We start from the raw sequence: 24,885 nt of genomic DNA, 5'->3' as shown, positions 1-24,885 counted from the left end.
CTCTGACCTGAAGTCTTCTATCTTCCACCACATCCGTGAAACCAACGGCCTGCTAGTGGGCAGGCTTGTAAAGTTTCAGACCCCCCGTCGCCCCTGATAGCACGGCTGCATGGGGCGTGGTGCGTGTGTGCTTCAACGCGTGTGTAACCGCAGACTAATTCCATCTAAGATCATGGCTGAATTCTGTTCCCACGCCCAGGCTCTTGCCATTTCTTAGAGATAGGCTAACAATCCTGCATCTAGTACTACTTCCAAACCTGTGGAAAACGGGAGAATGGCACATTAAAAAAAAATGTATTTGGGGAGGCCAGAATCAGTATCTCTTCTCAGGAGAGAGTTTAGGTCTAACGGGAATAAAGTTTTCTTTTAAAAATTTATTATTATTTATTTTTGTATGCACACTCCACATCAGTCTGGTTTCTCCTAAGCGGTAGAGCGAGTGCCTGACTAACCAGTACTCGTGTTACACACTGGCACCAATGACTCATGTGGTCTGTATTTATTTATTTATTTAAAGTTTTATTTTATATTTTGAGAGACAGAGACAGAAAGTGCACAAACAGGGAACAGGTAGAGAGTGAGGGACACACAGAATCTGAAGCACGCTCTGGGCTTTGAGCTGTCGGCACAGAGCCCAACGTGGGGGTCGAACTCACAGACCCGTGAGATCATGACCTGAGCAGAAGTTGGGTGCTTAAACTGAGTGAGTTACCCAGGAGCCTCTCATGCGTCCTTTATACATTGATGCTTTCCCAAGCTAAAGAGGTGAGAAATGAGCCTGTTCCATTATAGTCAAGGACGCTGCCTCTGGTACGTAAAGGCTGGATGGGAGGGCACAGTGTCTCAGAAACACAAGAAATAAATATGTGTAAAATAGGCAAATGAGCAGTTACAGTTTACATTTTGTTCCATTTGAGAGAAGAGGGCAGAAGGTGGGGATAGAAGCTTTCCAGTGGTTTTGGATTACTTTGTAGCTTTCCTCGTCCATTTGCAGTTGATTTTGAATAGTAAAATAATGAGAATTGCAAGATATTTTTATGCTAAGTAGTTTCATTAAATAGCATTTAAGCTCTTTGGCTAGAGCAGTGAAACCTTTTTTCGTTTTGTTTTTTATTGCTCATCAGCAACTTTTTTTTTAAATATTTTTATTTATTTCTAGGAGAGAGAGAGAGAGACAGCGTGAGCAGGGGAGGGTCAGAGAGGGAGGGAGACACAGACTCTGAAACAGGCTCCAGGCTCTGAGCTGGCAGTCAGCACAGAGCCTGACGCGGGGCTCGAACCCACGAACCGCGAGATCACGACCTAAGCGAAAGTCGGACGCTTAACCGACTAAGCCACCCAGGCGCCCCTCGTTTTGTTTTTTAATTGGAAGTTGTGATCTATGTCCTTATTTATTTAAAACTTAGTAAACCCTTAACAGTAAAGTTAACATATAATATTTTTTAAAGTTTTAATAAAGATTATAACGAAAGTAGCGACCACGTGCCACACTCCTCCCCACCTGGATTCCCGCTCCACGCAGGTAACCCATTTGAACTGGTCCAGCTCTTTCTCGTAGAATTCACTCTATTTCTAAACCATACATCCTTCTCTCCCTTCCACGTTAATACCTCTGAAATCTTGGGGACTTTTGGTCTTAGAAGCGATTGCATGTCATAATGTAAATGGCTTTTTTTTTTTTTTTTTTTTTTTTACTTTTAAGAAGCACATAAAATAATAGAGATCCTTTTACTAGGTGACATCTCAAACTTGATATAAAGTAAGTTTCATGATTGTGCTTGACAAACTTAGATATGATTAACTTTATCCCTAATGAATGTGGAAATTTACTCACTCTTGTCCCCCACCCCGCAGTAAGGCCACAGGCGTACGAGCACACGCTTGTGACTGTCTTCCTTGTTCTTGCCACTTTAATTTTCTGATGATTTCTGGCTGAGTCAGTATTTAATCTCTACATTATTTTTGCTGTTAATTGAGGCACAGAGTGGGCTCCGGTTCCGCTTCCTTCCTTGCGTGACACTCTCTTCCTCCCTCCCACTTCAGTTGCCTTTTACCCCCCTTTCATGTATGTAGTTTTCTGTGCAGCTATGACCGAGCAATCTCTAAACTCTGCCAGGCGGTTGATTTCCTCGTGGTGTACTCACGCACACGCAGTGATGATGAACTTCCCGCTTCATTTTTCCTTCAGACCCTTCATCATCTGTCTCAGGCTGGGTAACTATTCTCTGGCTCTGCTTTTTCGAGTTATCCCGCTATTTGTCTTTACTGTTATTTTGGGAATTTCCTTCACTTCTCCAGGGCATAGATCTCCTATTCCTTGGTCTCCACATCGCCCTCTTTCCTGGACACACCTTCGTTTTTTGAGGAACTCACCCCCTAGTAGCCTCCTGGGAACAGCTGTGTGAGAATCACATTGTTCTGGAGACTTTGCGTGTCTGAACATGTCTTTTTTTTTCTACTCAAACTTGACTGTATGGCTGGGTATAAAATGTTCGGTTAGACAGTGATTTCTCTCAGAATGTTGAAACCACTGTTCAATGTCCTTCCATCCGGAATGCCATTTGGGAAGTTTCATAACCTTTGTAAATAATCCCCTTCCCCTCTCCGGATGCTCTTTTGTTCCTGGTGTTCTGGAAGTTTCCAGTTATGTGCCTTGTTGCAGCTTCTTTTGCTTACTGGACTGCGTACTCAGTGGACTTTTAAATTTTGGAGATGTTTGTTTTTCAGTTCTAGAAAACTTTTTTTGAACTATCTCTTTGATGATTTCCTTCTCCCCTCCTCTCTTTCTGGAACTGCAAATGTTTGGAATCTTTTTTTCAATGTTTATTTATTTTTGAGAGAGAGAGAGAGCGAGCGAGCACACATGAAGGAGGGTCAGAGAGAGAGGGAGAGAGAGGAATCCTAAGCAGGCTCTGCACTGTCAGCACAGAGCCCGATGCAGGTCTTGAACTCATGAACTTGAGATAATGACCTGAGCTGAAATCAAGAGGTGGATGCTTAACTGACTGAGTCACCCAGCTGCCCCTGCACATATTTGGATATAGGCCTTCTTAGATTGACTCTCCACTTATCTCTCCTTTGTTGCATCTCTATAATTTTTTTTTCTATTTTCTCAACTTCTTTTAAAATAAAAAAGCATTTACCTTCCATCTATTGATTTTGTTGTTACTATATTTTTAATTTTTAAGAACTCTTTCATATTTTTTGAATGTACATTTTTGTAGCATCACGCTCTTGTTTTATGGATGTGATATCTTCTTTTATATCTCCAAGGACTCTTCCATTATTTTAAACATTATTTTCCTGACATCTCTCTGTTTCTTTTGGGTATCTTTGCTTCCTTATGTTTTTATCTCTGCCTCATTGTTAAAGGCTTTTCTTGGCTGTCGGGTTGGATTTTTTAAAAAATTGAAATACAGGGGTGCCTGGGTGGCTCAGTTGATTAGGCGTCTGACTTCGACTCAAGTCGTGATCTCACAACTTGAAGTTCGAGCCCTACATCAGGCTCTGTACTGTCAGTGTGGAACTTGCTTGGGATCCTCTGTCTGCCTCTCTCTCTACCCCTCCTCTGCTTGCTCTCTCTCTCAAAAATAAATAAACATGATAAATTTTTAATTTGAAATATATCTGACATCTGCCATTGTATAAATTTATAGTGTGTGTCCATTTAGGTTCAGAGTAAAGAACTGAGGAAGCTCTGTACAGGCACAACTCCTCAGGTGGGGGGCGTTTCACTGTAGGATGATTGGTTTTTGCCATTTCATTGGCAGACTTCCATTTTTTAATATCTGTGTCATTCTTTTGGGTTGATCTCTTTTCTTTGAATGGAATCTTTCATTCTCTTGCCTGGCAGTGCGCTTTGGGGATCTGACTATGGGAAGGGGGCTTGGGGACCTTGCTGTTAAGTAAGGAGGCTTATTCCTCTTGTTTCAGGGACAGCGCCCTTGTTCTCAGCTTGGCTCTAGTCCAGCTCTCCTGGAGTTCAACATCTTTTTTCTTTCTTTCTCTCTCTCTTTTTTTTTTTTTTTTTGAGAGAGAGAGAGAGAGACAGCATGATCAGGGGAGGCGCAGAGAGAGAGGGAGACACAGAATCTGAAGCAGGCTTCAGGCTCTGAGCTGCCAGCACAGAGCCTGACACGGGGCTCGAACCCACGAACTGTGAGATTATGACCTGAGCCGAAGTCGGATGCTTAACCAACTAGGCGCCTTTGTGATTCAGCATCTTGAGAGAGAAAACATCCTGCATTTCTCAAGGGCAGGGAGGGCATCTTGGGCATCTATCTGCTTCTCTTAAAGTCCCTAAGCCAATCCCCTTATTTTTAGTCACACCTCTGCCCCTTCTTCCAGAGATAGATGGTGCCTCCAGTCTCAGCTTTCTGGAGGTTTTCCAGTGTGCACGCATTTGCTTCTTGGCTTCCCCTCCCGCAGGGCTGCCTCACTTCTGCTGTTACCGGCCCCACATCCTTTGGCTTACCTGTCTCCCAAGTTTTGTGGCTGTGATTTCTTTTGAGGCTTCTGCGTCCTTACAGGTTTATCCCTCTTTTTTTTTTTTTTTTTTTTTTTTTAATTGCCTTTACTGACAGTTTAGAGGGGCATCAGAAAGGAGCTAAGAAAAAACAAACAAACCCTGACGTTTGTTCAGTTTGCTGAGTTTAACCAGAGGTCACTTCCACACTAATTCACCACGGGGAAAAGACACTGACTTTACAGAACCTACGCTGGATGAGACAGCGGCAGCTGTGGCCATGCCTCCTGGGAGAGAGTCCGCCTTGGCTGGCCTGGGGCCCGCTGTACCTTCAGAGGCGGGGTCCTCTTCAGTGCGCCCCAGATGGCGGCACACCTGCGCCACTTGCCCAGCCCCTGGGGGCATTGGCCTTTGTGATTATTGATCTACACATACAGAGCCAGTGCCGTATAAGGGGCGCCTGGGTGGCGCAGTCCGTTAAGCGTCCTACCCTCCATCTTGGCTCAGGTCGGGATCTCATGGTTTGCCAGTTCAAGTCCCACATCAGGCTGTGCATTGGTGGTGTGGAGCCTGCTTAGGATTCTGTCTCTCCTTCTCTCTGCCCCTCCCCTACGTGTTCTTTCTCTTTTATAATAAATGCACTTTAAATAATGCCATTAAAAAAATCTGTAGTCTAGAGGCTGTAACCAGAAACGAGAGGTCTGAAGTCCGATGATGCCCGTGGACGTAGCTCTGTGTTCTGAGCCCTCGTGTGGTCTCCCCACTTACCCACCCTGCACTTGTGGGGCTCAGCCGCCCCCCGTGGCTTCTCCCGTGACAGGCGGGCTGGGTGTGGAGCTTGCCTGTGGGACTTGTTCCTGTGTAATAAAATGCACAGGAAGATGAAGGAGGCTGTTTTTTCTGACCAGACCCTTTGGTCTGCTTCAGTGGAATGTCTTTGTCAAAATCAGAATTACAAAATGTTGAGAACCATTTTTGGTTGAAAGGAAGCTTGTGCAAAGGCCCTGTTTGGGCATCAACGACACAAGCCCCTCGTCTTCCCACAAAAGCACAGCCTGTTGATGTCCACACAGGTGCCCAGGGCTCCTGGCTTCCAGCTTGCATCCGTGTCTCCCTGTCTCCCTCAGAACACCCCGAGGAAGGGCAGTGGGGGAAATTCGGGACATCTGATTATCCCACCAACAGCAACACGTTCCATCTGCATGAAGGGCTACTCGGCAGTCACTGCCTTTGCTGAAGGGAAAGGCAGCAGCATCTCCCCCATTCCTCATCTTCAAGTCCCGTCCTCCCCGCGAATCCTCTTCCGTGTCACCGCGAGCCTGGTGCGCAGCTGGAGGAGTTTACAGGCGCTGATCCGGCCTCTTAATTTCTTCTTTTTCTTTTTTTATTATACAGCCTTTTTAAAAAATAGTTTATTGTCAAGTTGGTTTCCATATAACACCCAGTGCTCATCCCCACAAGTGCCCTCCTCCGTGCCCATCCCCCCCCTCCCCCCCACATCCATCAGTCAAACCACATCTTCTTGATCCATTCGTCCATTGATGGACACTTAGGCTCATTCCATGATTTGGCTATTGTGGAGAGTGCTGCTATGAACACTGGGGTACATGTGCTCCTATGCCTCAGCACTTCTGTATCCCTCGGGTAAATTCCTAGCAGTGCTATTGCTGGGTCTTGGGGGTTCTATTGTTAATGTTTTGAGGAACCTCCACACTGTTTTCCAGAGGGGCTGCACCAGTTTACATTCCCACCGACAGTGTAGGAGGGTGCCCTTTTCTCCACATCCTCGCCAGCATCTAGAGTTCTCTGATTTGCTCATTTTAGCCACTCTGACTGGCGTGAGGTGGTATCTCAGTGTGGTTTTGATTTGTATTTCCCTGATGAGGAGGGATGCTGAGCATCGTTTCATGTGTCTGTTGGCCATCTGGATGTCCTCTTTGGAGAGGTGTCTGTTCATATCTTCTGCCCATTTCTTCACTGGGTTGTTTTTTGGGTGTGGAGTTTGGTGAGTTCCTTACAGAGCCCTTTATCTGATTTGTCATTTGCAACTATCTTTTCCCATTCCGTTGGTTGCCTATTAGTTTTATGGATTATTTCCTTTCTGGCTTCTTAATTTCCCTGTGCATCAGCATCGAGGCTTTTTGTGACATCCTGTTTGTGGACTTCTGCTTACTTGATGGAAATGCTGTAAAACATTAAAACGTAGCCTTCAGGGGTTTCTGATGTAAGAGAAAAATCAACATTTACTTCTAAAGTGAGAGAACTTAACGGGGATTTCTTTTTTCTAATGATGACTAGAATATTCTCAGGCTATCCAAATATATGTTTTCTTGTTTAAAAAAATGTTTATTTATTTTTGAGTGCGTGCACTTGCCTGCACATGAAGGAGTGAGAGTGAGAGAAAGAGAGCGCGAACGCACACGTGCACAAGCGGGGAAGGGGCAGAGAGAGAGGGAGACACAGAATCTGAAGCAGGCTCTAGGCTCTGAGCTGTCAGCACAGAGCCTGATGCAAGGCTTGAACTCATGATCTGTGAGATCATGATCTGAGCCAAAGTCGGATGCTTAACCAGCTGAGCCCCCCAGGTGCCCCTAAATACATGTTTTCACTGTATTATACCTTCCCGAATGGTCATTGTTGGAATGTGGGGAGTGTCATTGTGGGCTGGGTGAGCCAGCTCTCAGCAGGTGGCGGGCCAGAGCTTCCCTTTGCTGGGTCCTCACAGGGTCACATCTGTGAATATAACCATCCTTTCTGTAGGTCATGGTACCTCAAACCATGTCTAAATGTTTTTTTGTTTTGTTTTGTTTTTGTTTTTGTTTAGTTTAGTTGTGTTTTTTTTGTTTGTTTTTTTTTTGCCTTTTCCCTCTATGTAAACTGAAAACAGGAAGCAGTTCTTTGCTGTCATGAAAAATTATTTCATGGAGCTGATTATTTCGAAACACCTCATTCAGCTTGGGTAGGAGATGACTTTTAGTTTCCATGGCAATGGAAATGAAAACCAGTGAGGGTACTTCTGTGTTTTCAACACCAGTGTCCGAGCTCTGTGGGTGAAATCTGCAGAAACGCCTGTCCACTGGGGAGCCGGAAACTACCGCTGGCTCTTTCTCAAAGCGCAGATGTAGCGAGAGTGTCACGTGAGAAGCGGACGTACCCAAGGTGGTCAGTTTTCTTTCTTTTTGTGTCTGATCCCTGGTTCCTGGTGGGAGTGTGTTTCGGGGAGGGGGAGTGAGAGACTTGGTGGTTAGGTAGGACACCTGGACTAGAATGTTCTAACTTGCTCTGTTGTCTCAGATAGCAAGGGTCTTCAACATTAACACACATGCCTCAGGGATTCCGACGTAAATATAAAAACCAAATTTCTTTTTTTTTTTTAAAGTGTGTTTATTTAGAGAGGGAGTGCAAGTGGAGGAGGGGCGGGGGGTGAGAGAGAGAAAGAGAGAGAGAGAGAGAATGCAGGTGGGGGAGGGGCAGAGAGAGAGAGAGAGAGAGAATGCAGGTGGGCGAGGGGCAGAGAGAGGAGAGAGAGCAAATCCCAGGCAGGCTCCGTGCTGTCAGCACAGAGCTTGACCTGGGCCTCGAACTCACAAACCATGAGATTATGACCTGAGCCGAAGTCTGACGCTTAACTGACTGAGCCACCCAGGCGCCCCAGCATTTACTTCTAAAGTGGATGGGACATTAGCTATAGGTCTCTGTTTAGATGCCTTTCCCATTTCTAATTTTTCGTGCTGCCGTGACCCTCAGAAGTGTGATGGGAGTTTTCAAGTGCAAATCATCTCAACCGCCTGGTCTGCCTGCGCAGATGCCATCCAAGTAATTGATGCTTTCGATATTTTGTGACTTATTTCCATATGATTTCCATATTCCATCTTCCTTCCTCTTACCACTCAGGAATCCTGAGTTAACCTTAGTAAGCTGCATGCATATTCTCAAGAAATCCGGAACACTCGTGGTTTCCCCTGAGGCGTCCCCGGCCAAGACGCAGCTGGCAGTAGTAGCTTCCGGACCTTTCTGACTTTCCATGGAAATCAACCATTATCTCAGACTGTCCGCCACCAGACGAGTAGTGAGATATGCATATGAGCAAGTGCAGGCAAAAGTCACTAGCAATACCGACCCTGGTGTCCTTTTAAGGAGAAACACCGAACTTTTCTAGTGGGACTTTTCTAATAACAATATTAAGAGCCATTGTTTACGGTAAATAACATGCTTTCTGAAAGGTATGAGATCTCGGCTTTCTTAGAAACACTGCTGTGTGTAAGGATACATATTGTCTACAGTTTTGCATATATGTACACGTCTGTTATTCTAGCTGTACTGTGAATGTCCTTGATGACCAAGAGGCGGAGGAACTGCAGTCATTTAAATGACTTCTGTGATTGTTGAACTATTATGTACATCGGCTTAGTGAGTATCATGGAGAGGGTATAATGAATATCCTTTCTTGACTCGGGTGAAACATAGGAACTGTACTTTATGCAGGATAAAGGATTCCACAGCTACTCACAGGCACGAGCTAGTCCTGAGATTTTAGGATGGATGGACTCTGGAGAAGCCATTGCTACCAAAACACTGGTCCTCATAAAATTTTGTCACAAGTTGTGTAAAATTTGCTGTAAATACCAGAGGAGAAGATGTAAGCATAGATAAGAGTATCTTCCTGATTTATTGCCTTTGCAATGCTCAGTTTCCTTTTTATAACGTGGCTCTTAATAAAGGCAGGCAGGGCGATGTGATTACGATAAACCTGGTAGAACTGTCTTTATGGCTAAACATCGTTCTGTCAACAGTCAGTCCTGTATCCTACCAACTTTCTTTCAAAAAAAATTTTTTTTAAAAATTTATTAAGGGGCGCCTGGGTGGCTCAGTTGGTTGAGCGCCGACTTTGGCTCAGGTCATGATCTCACGGTTCATGGGTTCGAGCCCCATGTCGGGCTGTGTGCTGACAGCTCAGAGCCTGGAGCCTGCTTCGGATTCTGTGTCTCCCTCTCTCTCTGACCCTCCTCTGCTCAGGCTGTCTTTATCTCTCTCCCAAAAATAAATTAAGAAACATTTAGAAAATTTTTTTTAATAAAAACCGTGAGGTCATGACCTGAGCCTAAGTCAGCGCTCAACCAAGTGAGCCACCCAGGCAACCCAAATATTCTCAATTTTCAATAAAATTGGTATTTTTTAAACTGGTATTTTTTTAACATAAAAATACTATTTTTATGTAAAGAGGCATTATTTCGAGGTACCATTTACAATTAGAGACTTTAACCCAGAGGGTCTTTCTGAAGCTGTGCATTTGTGACCAAGCTATGACCAGGCACCTTGGGGAAGGCCAGTAAACGTGAGCCTCTTCACCATCTCTGCCTTCCTGAAGGTACATACTGCTTTGGCTTTTACCTGTAGGGGGCACCTTTGTGTTTAATTCAAGACAGTGAATATATAATCCCATGGCACACATGGGGATGGACACAAAGATGAGTAAGAAAGAGCCCTTGCTTCTAGAAACTTCCAGATGGCCTCTGTAGAGCCACAGCTTATATTTCCCCACTATTCCATACTCATTCGAAACATTGTTGGTGGCATCTATCTGATAGCAGCTCCCTCTACTGTTTTCGTCTCACACATCAACAGCGAATAATTGCACACAATGCGGAGTGCATTGAAAGCCTTTGCGCGACCCGTGAGGACATAGGTAGGGTGTGCTGGCTGCCTGAGGGAGCCAGGAAGGCCTGGAGAGAAGGCGAGTCTAACGGAAAGGTGTGCTGACGGGCTTCTTAAGGAAACGGGAAGGGAGAGGGAGAGAGAAGAAGGAATATGAATCTGAACGTGACTGTGTTTGGGGCTGGGGAGGGACAGGGAAGTACTTTGTGGTCTCAGCTGCCATAACAAGGTACCACCGATGGGGTAGCTTCAACGGTTGATGGTTCTGGAGGCTGGCAGTCTGCCGTCAACGTGTCAGCAGGGTGGTGTTTTCTGAGCTCTCTCGTTACGTGGAAGTATCTTCCTGATGTATTGCCTTGGCAGTGCCGTGACTTGCACGTTTGTCTGGCTGTCAGATGGACGTCTTCTCCCTGTGTCTTCACATAGTCTTTACTCTGTGCGTGTCTGTGTCCTAATATTTTTTTTAATGTTTATTTTTGAGAGGGAGAGGGAGAGTGGGGAGGGAAGGGGCAGAGAGAGAGGGAGACACAGAATCCCAAGCAGACTCCAGGGTCTGAGCTGTCAGCACAGAGCCCGACGTGGGGCTCGAACTCACCAACTGCGAGATCATGACCTGAGCTGAAGTTGGACACTTAACGGTCTGAGCCCCCTAGGTGCCCTGTGTTCGAATCTCTTATAAGGATGTCAGCTGTGTTGGATTAAGACCCACGCTATGGGCTTCATTTTATCTTAATTACTTCTTTCAAAGCCCCATCTCCAAATAGTCACACTCTGAGGTACTAGGAGTTGGGACCTTAACACTTAAGAGAGAGAGAATCCCAAGCTTCTCTGTGCCACCAGCGCAGAGCCCAGTGTGGGGCTCGAACTCACAAACCAGGAGATCATGGCCTGAGCCAAAATCAAGAGTCAGACACTTAACCGGCTGAGCCACCCAGGCCCCCCTCCACAGGTAAATTTTGAGGCGATACAGTTCAGCCCGAAGCAGTGAGAAAATGGGGTTTGTCTCTGGCCCGACGCTGCCTGATAGATCAAAGGGCTAATATTCAGGGAACGCAGCTTTTGAAGTCTTGTGTCTGTAAGACGGGGGCCCAGATGAGGGGAGAGGGAGGGGGAGACGCGGAACCCAGCTCAGCCAGCCAGTCCCTCCGTCTGTCTTTCTGTCTGTTACACCATAAGGGTGGGGGCTCAGCAGGTCCCCAGGTACCGTGGTGACCAGTCTGTACCCTCCTGGGAGCCCTGTCCCTCAGCTGGAATCTTGGTAAATTTTTTTTCAACTGCGGATGAAGCGTATGGGCCCCTGGTCCCGTAGCCCGCGGCAAGATGCTTGACTTTTCCTCAGGCTCCGTTTCCCGCCCTGCCTGCTGTCGGGAAGGTGCGGTGCGAACATCCCCGTGAAAGTGCTTGGAGGAGCCTAGTGTCCTGCTACTCATCTGTCGTTTTTGTCCCCATAACTGGCTGCTGCTGGCCTGCCCCCCAGCACACGACGAAGTACGCGACCCGGGTGTACATGCTAATTCATGCTTGGGTTCTGGGTACCTCTTGCTGGCACATCTCTGACTCTAAAATTTTTTTTAATGTTTTCTATTTCTGAGAGAGAGAGAGCGAGAGCAAGCATGAGCAGGGGAGGGTCAGAGAGAGGGGGAGACACAGAATCTGAAGACAGGCTCCAGGCTCTGAGCTGTCAGCACAGAGCCCGACGCGGGGCTCGAACCCAGGAACCGTGAGGTCATGACCTGAGCCGAAGTCGGACGCTCAACCGCTGAGCCACCCAGGGGCCCCGGCACGTCTCTGACTCTAGAGGGTGGCTGGCAGTTGAGAAACCCACACGGCTACTGGGTGGCAGACTGGTTGTGACAGCTGCAGGCAGGGAGCTCTGAAGCAAGGAGTCAGCAGCCGTAACTGAGAGCAAGGATGGCTCGTTTATGAAAATCACGCCGAAGGGTCTCAGGGGACCAGACGTGTACACCGGGGCCTGCATTTTAACTGCCTTGACCGAGAAGGGCAAGACCGTCGCTAGGTGCCTCCGTGTGATGTTTTGTTTGCGTTCCCGTGCGGGAGGCTTAGAAGGGAGACGCCTCCGAGTAGCCCGTCTGGAACACGCTTCCATCAGCGCGAACCCCTCAGACAGCCCCTCGACTCCCTCCATTCAATGGCCAGAAAAGTGGGGGTGATGACAGTGATAAGCATATAGCTTGTCAAGTTTACAAGGGTCTTTTATGTGCAGGGTCCCGTTTGCTCCCTCCCTCAGCCCTGCGTGTCGTCGCGGCCGTCCTCAGATTCCCAGGGGTGCGGCGAGGGGAGGCGATCGCGCGGCCTGAAGCAGCCGGCAGCGCGCATCTCACGTCGCCGGGCTGTGCCAGCCTCGCCCGAAGCGCCAGCAGCAGACACAGACCTGGTGCAGGGCCCCCGGATCCTGCTCAGGTGCGGACACGGTCTCTTCGGGGTCACCTGGGCCCTGGCTCCTGCCCGGTGGAGGCGCCCTGTGATCGGCCCTGGGGGAAGGACCTTCTCCCTCCCCGTTTCCCTTCCTCCCTCCTCGCCACGTCTCAAGTCGAATGGCTGTTTCTTTGTCTTACTTTTTCCTTTGGGTTCCCTGCTCCACCCTCCCCACGTCCCCCAGCCCCTCGCTTTGGCTGCCGTGTCTGCCCCTCTGTGTCCAAATTATTAACGTTGCCAGGGTCTTCATCCGGCTCTCTGAGGTGTGGGTGGACGGGGGTGCTGTGCTCGGTGACTTCGCGCCGGGCCGTCCCACGTAGCCGGGCGGTCAGACAGGTCCAGCCAAGTGGATGGAGGCTGAGAGCTACCTGGGGAGTTTGGAGAAATTAAATAGTTCCAAAGGTTTTTGTGGTGGTGGTTGTGGGGGGTTGGGGGAGTAGGAGTATTTTTCTAGCACTTTCTGTATTTTAATTCTAAGTAAGCTGCTGGGCTCCGATGTGTTTGTTAGTTTGTCCATCAAGCTTTGTCATCGTTCGACGTGGCCAGTGACGACCTACCAGGAATCCCGGAATATTTTGTGATGCGAAGCTCTTTATACCCGAGACAGGAGGCGTCTGCCCGGACTGCAGTTGCAGAGCAAGCAGGGAGGTGACCAGAGGTTGGGCCCTGAGGTGGCACATTCTGTGGGCACGTTAGCAGACACAGAGAGGTGGCCACGTAGCTCTATGCGGTGGTCAGGAGTTGGGGCATACAGTTTCCTTGAAAAGCGAAGCAAGATTCTCATAACATGAAATTAACAGTGAACCATTCTATTTTTTTTTTTTAAGTTTATTTATTTTGAGAGAGAGAGGGGGGCGCACAGGGATAGAGAGAGGGAGAGAAAACCCTAAGCGGGCTCCACGCTGTCAGCCCAGAGCCTGCCTCGGGACTTGAAGTCAGGAGCTGAGAGATCATGACCTGAGCCGAAATCGGGAATCAGATGCGTAACCGACTGAGCCGCCCCGACGCCCCTAACCGTTAACCGTTCTTAGATACACGGTTCTGTGGCCTCCAGAACACCCGCGATACCGTGCCACGCTTGTCTAGTCCCAGGGCGTCTCCCGTCTCCCCGAAAGGAAACCTCAGGCCTGGTAAGCAGCCTGTCGCCGTCTCCCCCCCCCCCGTCCCCAAGCCTGGCCGCCACGCCTCCGCTTCCCAGCTCTGTGGTCCCACCTGTTCTGAGCGGTGCGTGGAAGGGAAGTCCTACAGCCCGCGACTCTGTGTCTGGCCTCGCGCAGAGCCGCCTGCCCGCCCGGGGGGGGCCGCCCCCACGACCCCCTAAGGACCGCGTGCTCCCGCGTGAACTCTCCTTTGTGGGCGCCCACTGCCGGGGCCCTAACGCCAGGCCGGGGTTGTACGTGCGGAAGCAGGGTCGCCCTGGAGAGAAGAGGGAAAGGACGGAGGAAATGTGCGTCCTGCTGACCGGTTTTCTCTTCCTCGGTGTCCAAAGGACCGCTCCCTCCCACCGCCAGCCCCCTTCCTCTTGTGGAAGGCGTGTTCTTTTGTTTCTCTGCAGGCCTTCAACACGGTGTAGATTTTATCTGTGTGTGTGTGTGTGTGTGTGTGTGTGTGTGTGTGTGAGAGAGAGAGAGAGAGAAACCCAGTGTTCCTTCTGGGGATGATTTGATTGATGTGTGCACTGGAAGCATCTTTAATAATTTAATGCCTGCTTCAAAGGAGATTACACCAAAAAGCACATTGCTTTTCATTTATTCATTACAGATCTGTCATGGCAGAACTTTTGTTTGTTTGTTTGTGTTTTGGCCTGAATTGTAGTGTTGCAGTAATAATAAATTGTCTTCTACACTCAGGACATTTTAAAGGATTATGCACTTTTTAACTCACGCTACCGTCTTATTTAAATTGGTCAGATCGGTATGGTAGCGCGCCTTGATCTTTCGCATTTCGTCACGTCGAGCTAACCAGATGTGGCGTCGTGTGAGGCCTGTACAACAGCCCTGTCGGGAAAGTCTAACAGAAAGAACGGGACGGAAGTGTAACCCCGCGTGTGAGTGCTGGTGCGAGGGGAGAACAGAGCCTCGGTTCAGGGCCGGCGTCTCCTTCCTTGTAGAGAGGCTGCGGTCTGTCCCCGCCGCTCGAGTGCAAGGGAGGAAACGCTGTACGTGTTTGGGAGCTGGGAGTGAAGGAGACTAGGATGCGAAACACAGAAGTAAAAACGGAAAACCGACTCCCACTCGTTTTGCAACATTAGCTATAAATCCCGACTTCAGGAGAAACAGAAGTAAGTCACCTCAGCAGACTTGAGCGAGCTCTTGGAATATGCCTCCAGAGAGACCGGGGACAGATCCAGATTCCTAAATGACCCCGGTGAATTCTGAGTTTTCTCTGCTACTGTTATTAAATATTTGTTTTTATTGAAAAAAAATCTATATCACTTCCCTTCGAAACCAAAACCAAGCCTTGGTGTTCGTGGGGCAAGTTTAGGTTCACTGACCATTTCCGGGAGGGTGGAGCGCGACCGCCTTGTTCTCAGGAATAACCGGCAAGGCAGTCGGCCCCTGCTGGCCGGCCGTGCGGTGCTGTTTCTGCTTTCTGTTTATGTAATGGCTCCGGGACTCTGCCTAGCAGTCTTTATAGTGTTCCCTCCCTAGATCACAGCAAAAGTCTTTAATAGAAATCCAGAAATGTTTGTGCTTTGGGGTTAGTAATTATTTAAACATGAAAAGCAGTTTTGCCTTGTTGCATCCCGTCTTCTGGCCGCTGAAAGTGCACTTGAATGTACCTGCGGTAGCGACCAGGTGAAACGGCAGCTTCTCCAGTTATTTCTTGAAGGAAGAAAACCAGGACTTTGGGACAGAGTACTGCCTTGGGTTCAAGTCCTGGCCCTTCCTGTTCCCCACCACGTGATGCTGGTGCGGGAAGCGTAGAGCGGCCCCTCACTCCCCTCCCGCATGTGACCGGGAATGCGAAGCCGACCCCGCAGGGTTGGTACGAGGGTTTCACCAAGCGACGAACAGATAAGCCCAGGGCACGACCTTCTGACAGGTGCTCCACATTCATACCGCACCTGTGAGAGGCGGTCCCGTGGGCTTTCAGTTGCCGCCACCAGAGGCCGCCACGCCTAGCATGGAGGGTCCCTGTCCTGATACATTAATGCGCCTGTTACCTTACTGCTCTGAGCTCCTGGATGCCAGAGGCTGTCTGTCGTATTTGTCTCTCAATGCCCAGCATCTAGGGTGCTGCTCAGCACAAGGGGTGCTCTGGGTCCATTCACGTGTGACAGAGCCCTCCTCTGGGTGTCTCTTGGGGTCACACAGTGAATACCCTCATGTCCTTCAGAGTCACTAAGAACAGAGCCTGCTGTCTCAGGGCTCGGGACCCTGTGGCCTTTTCTTGGCTTCTTGTGACACGTGAGTGAGAAGCCACCCACAGTGATTCTCTGCATTGGCCCCTTATTCTGGCTCTTTCCCGCCCGAGTCCCCTCTCCATCCTAGTGTCCTGTTGAGGGGGCCCCTTGGAAGCCCTTGCTCCTCAGGGACGCAGACACGCCACCTTTGGCCCGGGATGTCCCCCCATTCTGCTGTTGTGGTGACAGCGCCCACCCCTCACTCACCAGACCCTCCCTCTGCTAGTGGCTTGGGTGTGTCTTCCCCAGGGCTTTGCTGTGCATTGTTTTCTGGAGGGAGAGAGAGAGAGAGAGAGAGAGGGAGGGAGGGACAGGGCTGCGGAGGCGGGAACAGACTGCTTTGTCTTTCAGAAATTGTAGATTTTTCTCACCATCCTTCCTTTGGTTTCCATTTCATAAATCCTTGTCTTGCCCCTTGGCACCGCCTGGCGCCTGGCAGATTCACCATGTTTTTGTGCCCCTTTCTGTCCAGCACTTGGCCTTCCTGAGAGCCTGGCCCGGGACAGCAAGCTCAGGGATTGAGGGGCCCCACGCTGTTTGACGTTAAGCATCTGCATGGAAATGGGAAGGGCGCAGCCTCACTGTGCTGTAATTTAAGCTGCAGGATGACAGACACCATGGTTATTGGAATATCAAAAACAACTAATTTTTTCCTTCATTTTTAAAAAAATTGCATCTTTTTAAAAAAATTTTTTTATTTATTTCTGAGATAGAGACACACAGCGTGAGCAGGGGAGAGTCAGAGAGAGAGGGAGACACAGAATCCAAAACAGGCTCCAGGTTCTGAGCTGTCAGCACAGAGCCCGACGTGGGGCTCGAACCCACGAACCATGAGATCATGACCTGAGCCAGAGTTGGATGCTTAACCAACCAAGCCATCCAGGCGCCCCTAAAAAGTGCATCTTTGATACTGTGCAGACAAGTCAGAGACCCAACTGAACAGGATATGAGACTTCACAGCTCCAGCTCTTTCCTTTTCAAAATAATGTGTGGAGTTTTGCCCTGAACTTTTCGTCCACTCTGTTTCATTTCTCTACTTGAGAAATGGAGAACATTACGTTAACTTTTGCCAAGAAGACGATTAGGACCTTACGACGAGCATGTGGGCAGCTTGTGCGTGGTCTTCCGGAGCTGGAAGGAGGGGGAGAATCAGGGTGGATTGCAACTCAAACCCTCATTTAATTTTTTTTTAAGTTTGTTTGTTTGTTTGTTTAGAAAGGTGGAGGAGGGGCAGAGAGAGCAAGAGAGGGAGAGAGAATCCCAAGCAGGTTCTGTGCTGCCAGCACAGAGCCCAGCGCAGGGCTCGATCTCACGAACCGTGAGGTCATGACCTGAGCCAAAACCATCACCTGAGCTTAACTGACTGGACCACTCAGGTGCCCCTCAAACTGTCATTTCATAGTTGTTGAGGGACTACATGACCTGTCCAGTATCAGCCAGACAGAGACAGGCCTAGGGGCCTGACTTGGAACAAATCCCGTCTATACTTAAAAAAGAAAAAAAAAAAAGCTATTATTTTATTGGAGACCATGAAGAAATAGGAGTGTTCCGGGACGGAATGTATCAGACACAGGGGGGTGACTCTCATGTTTCCTGGGGATGTGACGTGGCAGCGACTTTGGTAGGCACTGCATGTCACGTCTCTTGCTGACTCTCCGTGGATGTGGATGTTTTATGATACTCTCGTTTTATAAATGGGGGTTCTGGCGCTCACAGAAGTTAGGTAACAGTAAGTGTCTGGCCAGCGTTTGAACCTGGGTCTTTCTCCAGGGTCTTAGCTCTGGTCATTGGCCCCCTGATGGCTTTTAAAGCAGATGTACATGTACCCAAATAACCATAAACTGCCTCATTTGAGCTTATAAATTCTTGAGCACTAACTATTTTTATGGAAAGGACATACTTTCTTGGCCTTGGATCTGCAGGACTGCTCTTGTATTTAGAGACACACCATCAACACCCGGGCGTTGTGTGGAGAGTGGTCCACGTGTGGTGTTAGAAAGCCTCGGTTCACATTCCGGGACCGCCACCGTTGCCCTCTTTTAGTATTTGGAGATGTAGCTACACACCTGGCAGCAGCCACAAGGATGGTGATTTCTCTGTAAAGACTTTTTGTTTTAACCTCCTCCTCTGGGCCAGTTGCTCCACGAGATATGGGCCAAGGACCCTGCAGCCTGGCTTCCTCTCTGCCATGGGGCTTCAGAGCACTGGTCTGGAGGTACATGCTTCGTTCCAATTTGGGCTCTACCGCTGATACACAGCGGGGTCTTGGGCTACACATTTGGTCTCTTTGTACCTTCGTTTCCTCACCTGTGAAAAGCGAATAATACCAACGTCACAGGATGGTAGTGAGGAGGAAATGAGGAAATCCTTGGGAAGGGTCGCATTCAGTAGGTACTCAGGAAAGGTTAGCACGTTGTGTGCACACAGAAGGACTCTTTACTTGACAGTAGCAGAATAATGACTACGGCATTATACTGTGCAGTGGAAAATCTCTGTCACACTTCTTACTTATATCCATTGCTCATTCTGATCCACCAGAGGCCAGCAGAAATAGTAGATGAGGAAGAAGATGGAGAGAAAGCCAACAAGGAAGCAGAGCAGAAAGAAGATTTTCCAGGAGTGAACGGTCAAGTTGAAGAGGGAGCAGGTGGGGAGGCCACAGATGCCCCCAAGGAAGTTGAGGAGGTCCTCGATCACAGTGAGGGGCAAGAAGATTTTTCAGGAGTGAATGGCCAAGTTGAAGAGGGAGCAGGTGGGGAGGCTGCAGATGCCCCTGAGGAAGTCGAGGAGGTCCCCGATCACAGCGAGGGGCAGGCGGGTCCCACTCGCAGTAATGGAGGCACTGATGAAGAAAATGGCGAAGAGCTGGATCAGGTTACGGAGCTTCAGGATGCAGTGGACAAAGAAGTAAAGTCTCAAGGAGCTGGCAGCGGACAAGATGAGGTATTTCTATTGCTTTTGCTCACTTGTGTTCACGTGTGAAAGTGTGTGTGGTATGCATGCTTGTGCACTTAGAGAATTATTCAAACACTTGAGACTTTCCTTGAAACCACTTCTTGTTGAGCAGGGAATGACCCAAAGCCTTGACTGTATTATTTCAGTCAGGTAACAAGTATGTTATCCACCAGATGAATCATCTCCAAAGAATCCATGCATCTCTTCTGTCATCCCTTCACATGTCTTTCCATCCACCCAGCCAGCCGCCCACCCATCTGTCCGTCCGTCTGTCCGTCCGTCCATCCATCCATCCATCCATCCACCCACCCACCCACCCACCCGTCTGTCTGTCCGTCCGTCCGTCCGTCCGTCTATCCATCCATCCATCCATCCATCCATCCATCCATCCATCCATCCACTCACCCACCCAGCCAGCCACCCACCCACCCATCTCCGTCCGTCTGTCCGTCTGTCCATCCATCCATCCATCCATCCATCCATCCATCCATCCATCTACTCATGCACCCATCTGTCCACCCATTTACCCACCCACTCATCCACCCACCCACCCATCCATCCATCCAGCCAGCCACTCACACAGCCAGCCACCTGCACTTCCAACCACTTGTCCGCCTAGCCACCTATCCATCCATCCATGCATCCACTCATCCCTTGTCTCATTCTATAAAGCTTGCAGAGGCTCCTGAGAACGTATATAACACATATAAACAAATACGAATAAGTTAAGACTGAGGAAGGTATGGAGCAGAAACGAACATCAAGATTATGAAACCTAGGCATGAAAGAAAGAACATCACCTCTGTCACATGTGACATCTTTGCTCTCTAGAGATGTTAAAGTTTAGCTTGTTTAGTCCACATTAAATGGATTAATTGAATTAAGTGTTCTATGCACCAGGCATTTAATAATATATAGTTCCACTTATCACACAGAAAGGGTAAGGAAACATGTGGTGAGGCCTCTTCCTAGCCTGTGTTCACCCCACTGGGCAAGCAGGGGGATATGCTCCAGTGCTGGCATCCTATCAGAGGACAGATGATTAAATCAGAGGCTAATGAACAGGCTCAAGTTCAATTTCGCATATAAGAGGAAGGATGAACCCCACAGCAGGCTCACCATCTGCGTGTGCCCTTCCTTCCTGACTGTCCCTCTTTTCAGGGCCCACTTCCCTCTGGCTGTATCCTCACTTTCTTTATTCCTGATGCCCCATGTGATGAGTGGGCTTTTCTTGATGATTTAGTATTTTCACTCATCTGTTTTATTTTGCTTAGGGTGGGTTAGAATTTAGTCATGGTAAAATGCAAAATGTTCTTGTGGTCAAGTTTCAGTAACCAGGACAGATACCTGTAATCTGTTGTCTGGCTTCTACAAAAACATTCTCAATATGTAAATGACAACACTCAGTGCGCCTCCTGCTTCAGCTTTCCTCGAGATGAGAGAATCACAGTGGTGGTCAGGGAGAAAGTCCCCGTATGCCATTCCACAGAGTTACTAAAATTTAGCTAAAATTTGTGTCCTGAAGTTGTTTGTAGCTAACATTCAAAGAAGAATTCAATTACATGATTCTGTTTCTCTCAATAAGGAAACAAAATGAACTTCTCAAGGAGCACACACACACACACACACACACACTCTCTCTCTCTCTCTCTCTCTCTCTCTCTCTCTCTCTCTCTCTCTCTCTCGGGAAGCAGGATGGCTTATCTGAGGGTATCCTGAGGAAAGCACGACAACATAGAAAACAGTGTCCTCATTTATATGGTAACTATGATAGTAGACTTCGTGAAGTTCTTCGTTGTAGTTGCCTTTGCTGGAAGTTTGTAGCAGGAAATCAAAGTGTAAATCGTGTATGAGATCTAGATCATAAGATCCAACTCTGTACTTTCCCAGGGCTCTAGCTTGTCATTCAATGTTATACCCTACATAGATTTGACAGAAATGAATGGATTGCTTGTGCTTCCATTCTGTAAGCTTAGCTTTTTTTTTTTTTTTAATGTTTATTTATTTTTTGAGAATGTGAGAGAGATATAGAGCATGAGCAGGGGAGGTCAGAGAGAGAGGGAGACACAGAATAGGAAGCAGGCTTCAAGATCTGAGCTATCAGCACAGAGCCTGATGCAGGGCTTGAACTCACAAACCATGAGATCATGACCTGAGCCAAAATCAGACACTTAACTGACTGAGCCATCCAGGTGCCCCTTTTAAAAATAGGCCTTTTGGAGCTGCCTGGGTGGCTTAGTAAGTTAAGCATTTGACTCTTGAATTTCAGCTCAGGCTGCCTTCTCATGGTTCGTGAGTTCAAGTCCCATGTTGGAGTGAGGAGCCTGCTTGGGATTCTCTCTCTCCCTCTCTCTCTCTGCCCCCCCCCCGCCACCATCTCTCTCTCTTTGTGTCAAAATAAATAAGTAGACGTTAAAAAAAAAAAAGGCCTTTTATTTTTTATTATTTTTTAGTTTTTTAAATAGTTTATTGTCAAGTTGGTTTCCTTATAACACCCAGTGCTCATCCCCACAAGTGCCCTCAAAAAAGACCTTTTATAAGAACTGGGCCTCAGTCAAGATCAAGCATCCATACTTTGAAGTACAAGTGTTCCTGGTATGTATGGACGGTGAATCTAAATTTGTGGAATTGCAAATGAACAAGTACCTGATATGTTATGAGCTGGGGGTTTTAAGAACTCCGCAGATGGCGGAGCAGAGCAGCTCCCACAGTCTGACCCATCTCTCTTAGAACGGAAGTGATGTGTTGATTCTTTCTCCCCAAGGTACCTGTTCAGGTACGTTTTAAGCATATTGAATATATGCATAACAAGGTTTATATGAATTATAAATTATACATTAAAAAGTAACTTTTTCTGAAGGATTCTTTACTTCTGCAATGACTGAAGACTCAGTTTGTCGTGCGACATTTTGTTCCAGGTAACCATTTTTACAGTCACCGTGTGTTGTGATTGTAGGAAGCGTCGGGAAGCACGTGTCAAATGTACAACCAGCTGACTTTTTAAAAATTTAGTTTATATATTTATTTTGAGAGAGACAGAGACAGCACAAGTGGGGGAGGGGCGGAGAGAAAGAATCCCAAGCAGGCTCTGTGCCGTCAGCACCGAACCCGATGCGGGGCTGGAACCCACGAACCGTGAGATGGTGACCTGAGCTGAAACCAAGAGCTGGACGCTTAAGCCGCTAAGCCACCCAGGCGCCCTCAGCTGACGTTTTAGTGAGCTTGTGTTATATTCAGAATACTACTTGCGACACTTCATGGCATAATAATGTGAAGTAAGAGACAGTCCCAGCAGTTTTTGTTTTCATTTTTAGAGCGTGTGGCATGGCTGCAGAGGAAGGGGCCCTGGAGCCATTCCTCCTGTCCCCACACTGGTGGCCCCTGTGGGGGCTGTGCAGCCTCCAAGAGTCCGTGGAGCAGAGCTGGAAAACGAACTGATTCTAATCTCCTCCCCCTTGGATTTCAGTCTAGTGGGAGAAAGACAGACTGCACAGGACAGCATTCCTAACACCAGAAACGAAGTCCCAGTGGCAGAGATGCCATTGCTCCTGGAGAAATGCCGCCCCCGTACTCGATCTCCTCTCCTGTTCTCATCTCACTGGGTACCATATTCATGAACTCGTGAGCTCTAGTAGGAAACCAACAGAGGGGTCGGGCCGGGGTAATGTGCCCTGGGGGTGGGATTGCAGTTGGACTTTTCCCCTTTTCTCCTAAAATGCTGAAAAGAAAAGTATAAACATGCTGCTGAAAAGAAAAACTTAAAGTGAAATCAAGAAGAAAAATTGAGAAAACTAAAGCCTGTAGCGCAAGAAATGAGTCTGTGCTCTTAAAGTGCATCGGGGATTATGGTCCCAGGAAGGCATTTGATGCAAGTAAGGTATTGAGAGTGGTGTGTTCACTGGGTAATGACCAACCGCAAGACAAACAGAAGCCAAGGGACTATTGTTGGTTGAATGTTTATATGATTACATGAAATATTGAATAATGTTTTTCCTTGTGAACTATGTGGCCTTTGTAACTAAAGAGCTGATAAACATTTTTGTCTTGATCTCTTTTCTTCCAGGCTGACTTAGACCCTCAAAGACCACCGAGACCGGAAGTGAAAATCACCAGTCCACAAGAAAATGAGAACAACGAACAAAACAAGGACTATGCCGTCGTAGCATAGATCGTTTCTAAAAAGAGAGTGCATCGATTATCAGAAAAAATGAAGGGTTACAATACTTGAATGATAAGTATATAGTTATTGCGGAACATAATGTGACGATACGGTTGACTACTACCTACTGAATTTTAAGATTAGAGGCTTAATGGAAAGATTAGATGATTTTGAATAGCTACTTAAGGAGAGTGGCTTCTTTTCATGGGATATGTTTTTAAAAGCCATTTAGAAGCATTAAGAGGGATAGAGGGGCATGTGCACTGGACTACAATTGGCCACTCATCTTTGGAAGCAGTGCAGAAGAATAGGACCACACCTACTGTGTACTTTTCTACAAATTTAGAAGTGAAGTTATTAGAGGGGAGCTTATTCTAAAGCACTTATCTAGGAAGGCATAGCATTTTAAAGAAATGATAATAGGAAAGCATGTACTATATTTTTAAAAGCAATAAACTCTTGAATAAACAAACTGTAGTGTAGTTTCAGACATGGAAGTTGATAGAAATGTTTTGGTGACTTGTTGACATTCCTTCCTTTCTTCCTCCTTATCCCAGACCCCGTTTTACATGAATTAGAAAGGCTTTAACCCAGTTATGTCACAAGCCTGGTTGGATGGTTTAAAAATTCTGGTAATCTTAGAAGACTCAATATTGGCTAGTCTAAAGCTTGAATTCTCTCCAAATTGTTTTTTTACAAAAACAAAACAAAAACAAAAACAAAAACCCAAAACAAAAATACCCCTACAAAGCCAAACAAATAAAAACCCCAAGAAAGCGTAATAGGAAAAAAAGACGAGGCTCTATGGGGAGTTTATCACTGCTTGCTCTAACTTGCTTTTTGGACTAAGGTTTCTATTTCTATTAGGATTAGCCTTGTCATACTGTTGCCCGTAGGGATATTAGCAAATGTCTATTTTAATGGCCAGTTATATTTAGACCTTGAAGCAGATTCCTCCCTATATAATTCCTCCACATGATAGAAATTGTTGAAAAATGTTTAAATTGTCATCATGAAGCCGGTTCCTTATTAGAGTTTTGTGGGCTAATTAAATCCTCCTGCAGTGACCTTATTAGGTAGGTATATGTGGGGAGAACCATAATTGTATTAGTTTTTTGAATTTTTAGGAGATGATGCAGATCTTCCTTAAATATAGAAATAATATATTTTTCTCATATGAAAGGCTATTTTTGTTAATTATGTAGATGTTATAAATTTGAAAAGAAAATTTCTAGTGCTTTCATAGAATTCATTATTAATCTTAAGTTTAGAAGATTTTCTTCCACTCCAGGTTTTCTGTGCAATCACTTGGAATAAAAGTAGTTGTATCAAGCACTTAATAATGCTATAGGAAACTAATGTATTTTTCCTAGAAGCTATTTGAATATTTTCTATTAATAGGAAGCATAAGCAGATACTATAATGCAACAGTATTGGAAAGAGGTTGATAGAGGAGTATATTATTAATCTGGGGAGATGTATTGTAAATGGGGGGGGGTCTGTATTTTTAGTATAAAATCTAGATTGCATTTTTTACTAGTAGGCTTATTTTTTTCAAGCACTATAGACTACCAGCAAGAATCTTGTGTTGTAAGTGAAATGGACTAGCTGGTGTTTTAATGTTAAATTCCCTTGGTACTCCTGGGCCTGGGGTTAATGATTGTAAATAGTTTCTAGAAATCAGGCATTGAATACAACAAGTTATACCTGATTATCAAGGTGATCCTTTCACTTTTCTTTATTTTCTCTTCTGCTTTAATAGAAATATCTGATTTTTTCTTCATGTTCTTTTCTTCATTTTACTATAAA

At 46.9% G+C, this 24,885-nt stretch overlaps 1 protein-coding gene across 1 annotated transcript in view; it reads left to right on the top strand.

Moving 5' to 3' along the window:
• The window catches only part of DCDC2 (doublecortin domain containing 2), a 164,614-nt gene extending 139,983 nt beyond the window's left edge, over positions 1 to 24,631 (top strand). The window contains exons 9-10 of the mRNA XM_039216724.1: positions 18,501 to 18,905; positions 22,981 to 24,631. Coding sequence (XP_039072655.1) covers positions 18,501 to 18,905; positions 22,981 to 23,085 — 510 coding nt within the window. The 3' untranslated portion in view covers positions 23,086 to 24,631. The remainder of the gene's footprint in view (positions 1 to 18,500; positions 18,906 to 22,980) is intronic.
• Positions 24,632 to 24,885: the final 254 nt, after the last annotated feature.

This window comes from Hyaena hyaena, unplaced genomic scaffold (assembly GCF_003009895.1).
Source record: "Hyaena hyaena isolate Hyena2069 unplaced genomic scaffold, ASM300989v1 scaffold_652, whole genome shotgun sequence".
Classification (NCBI taxonomy): Eukaryota; Metazoa; Chordata; class Mammalia; order Carnivora; family Hyaenidae; genus Hyaena; species Hyaena hyaena.
This window is presented reverse-complemented; position numbering and strand designations above follow the sequence as displayed.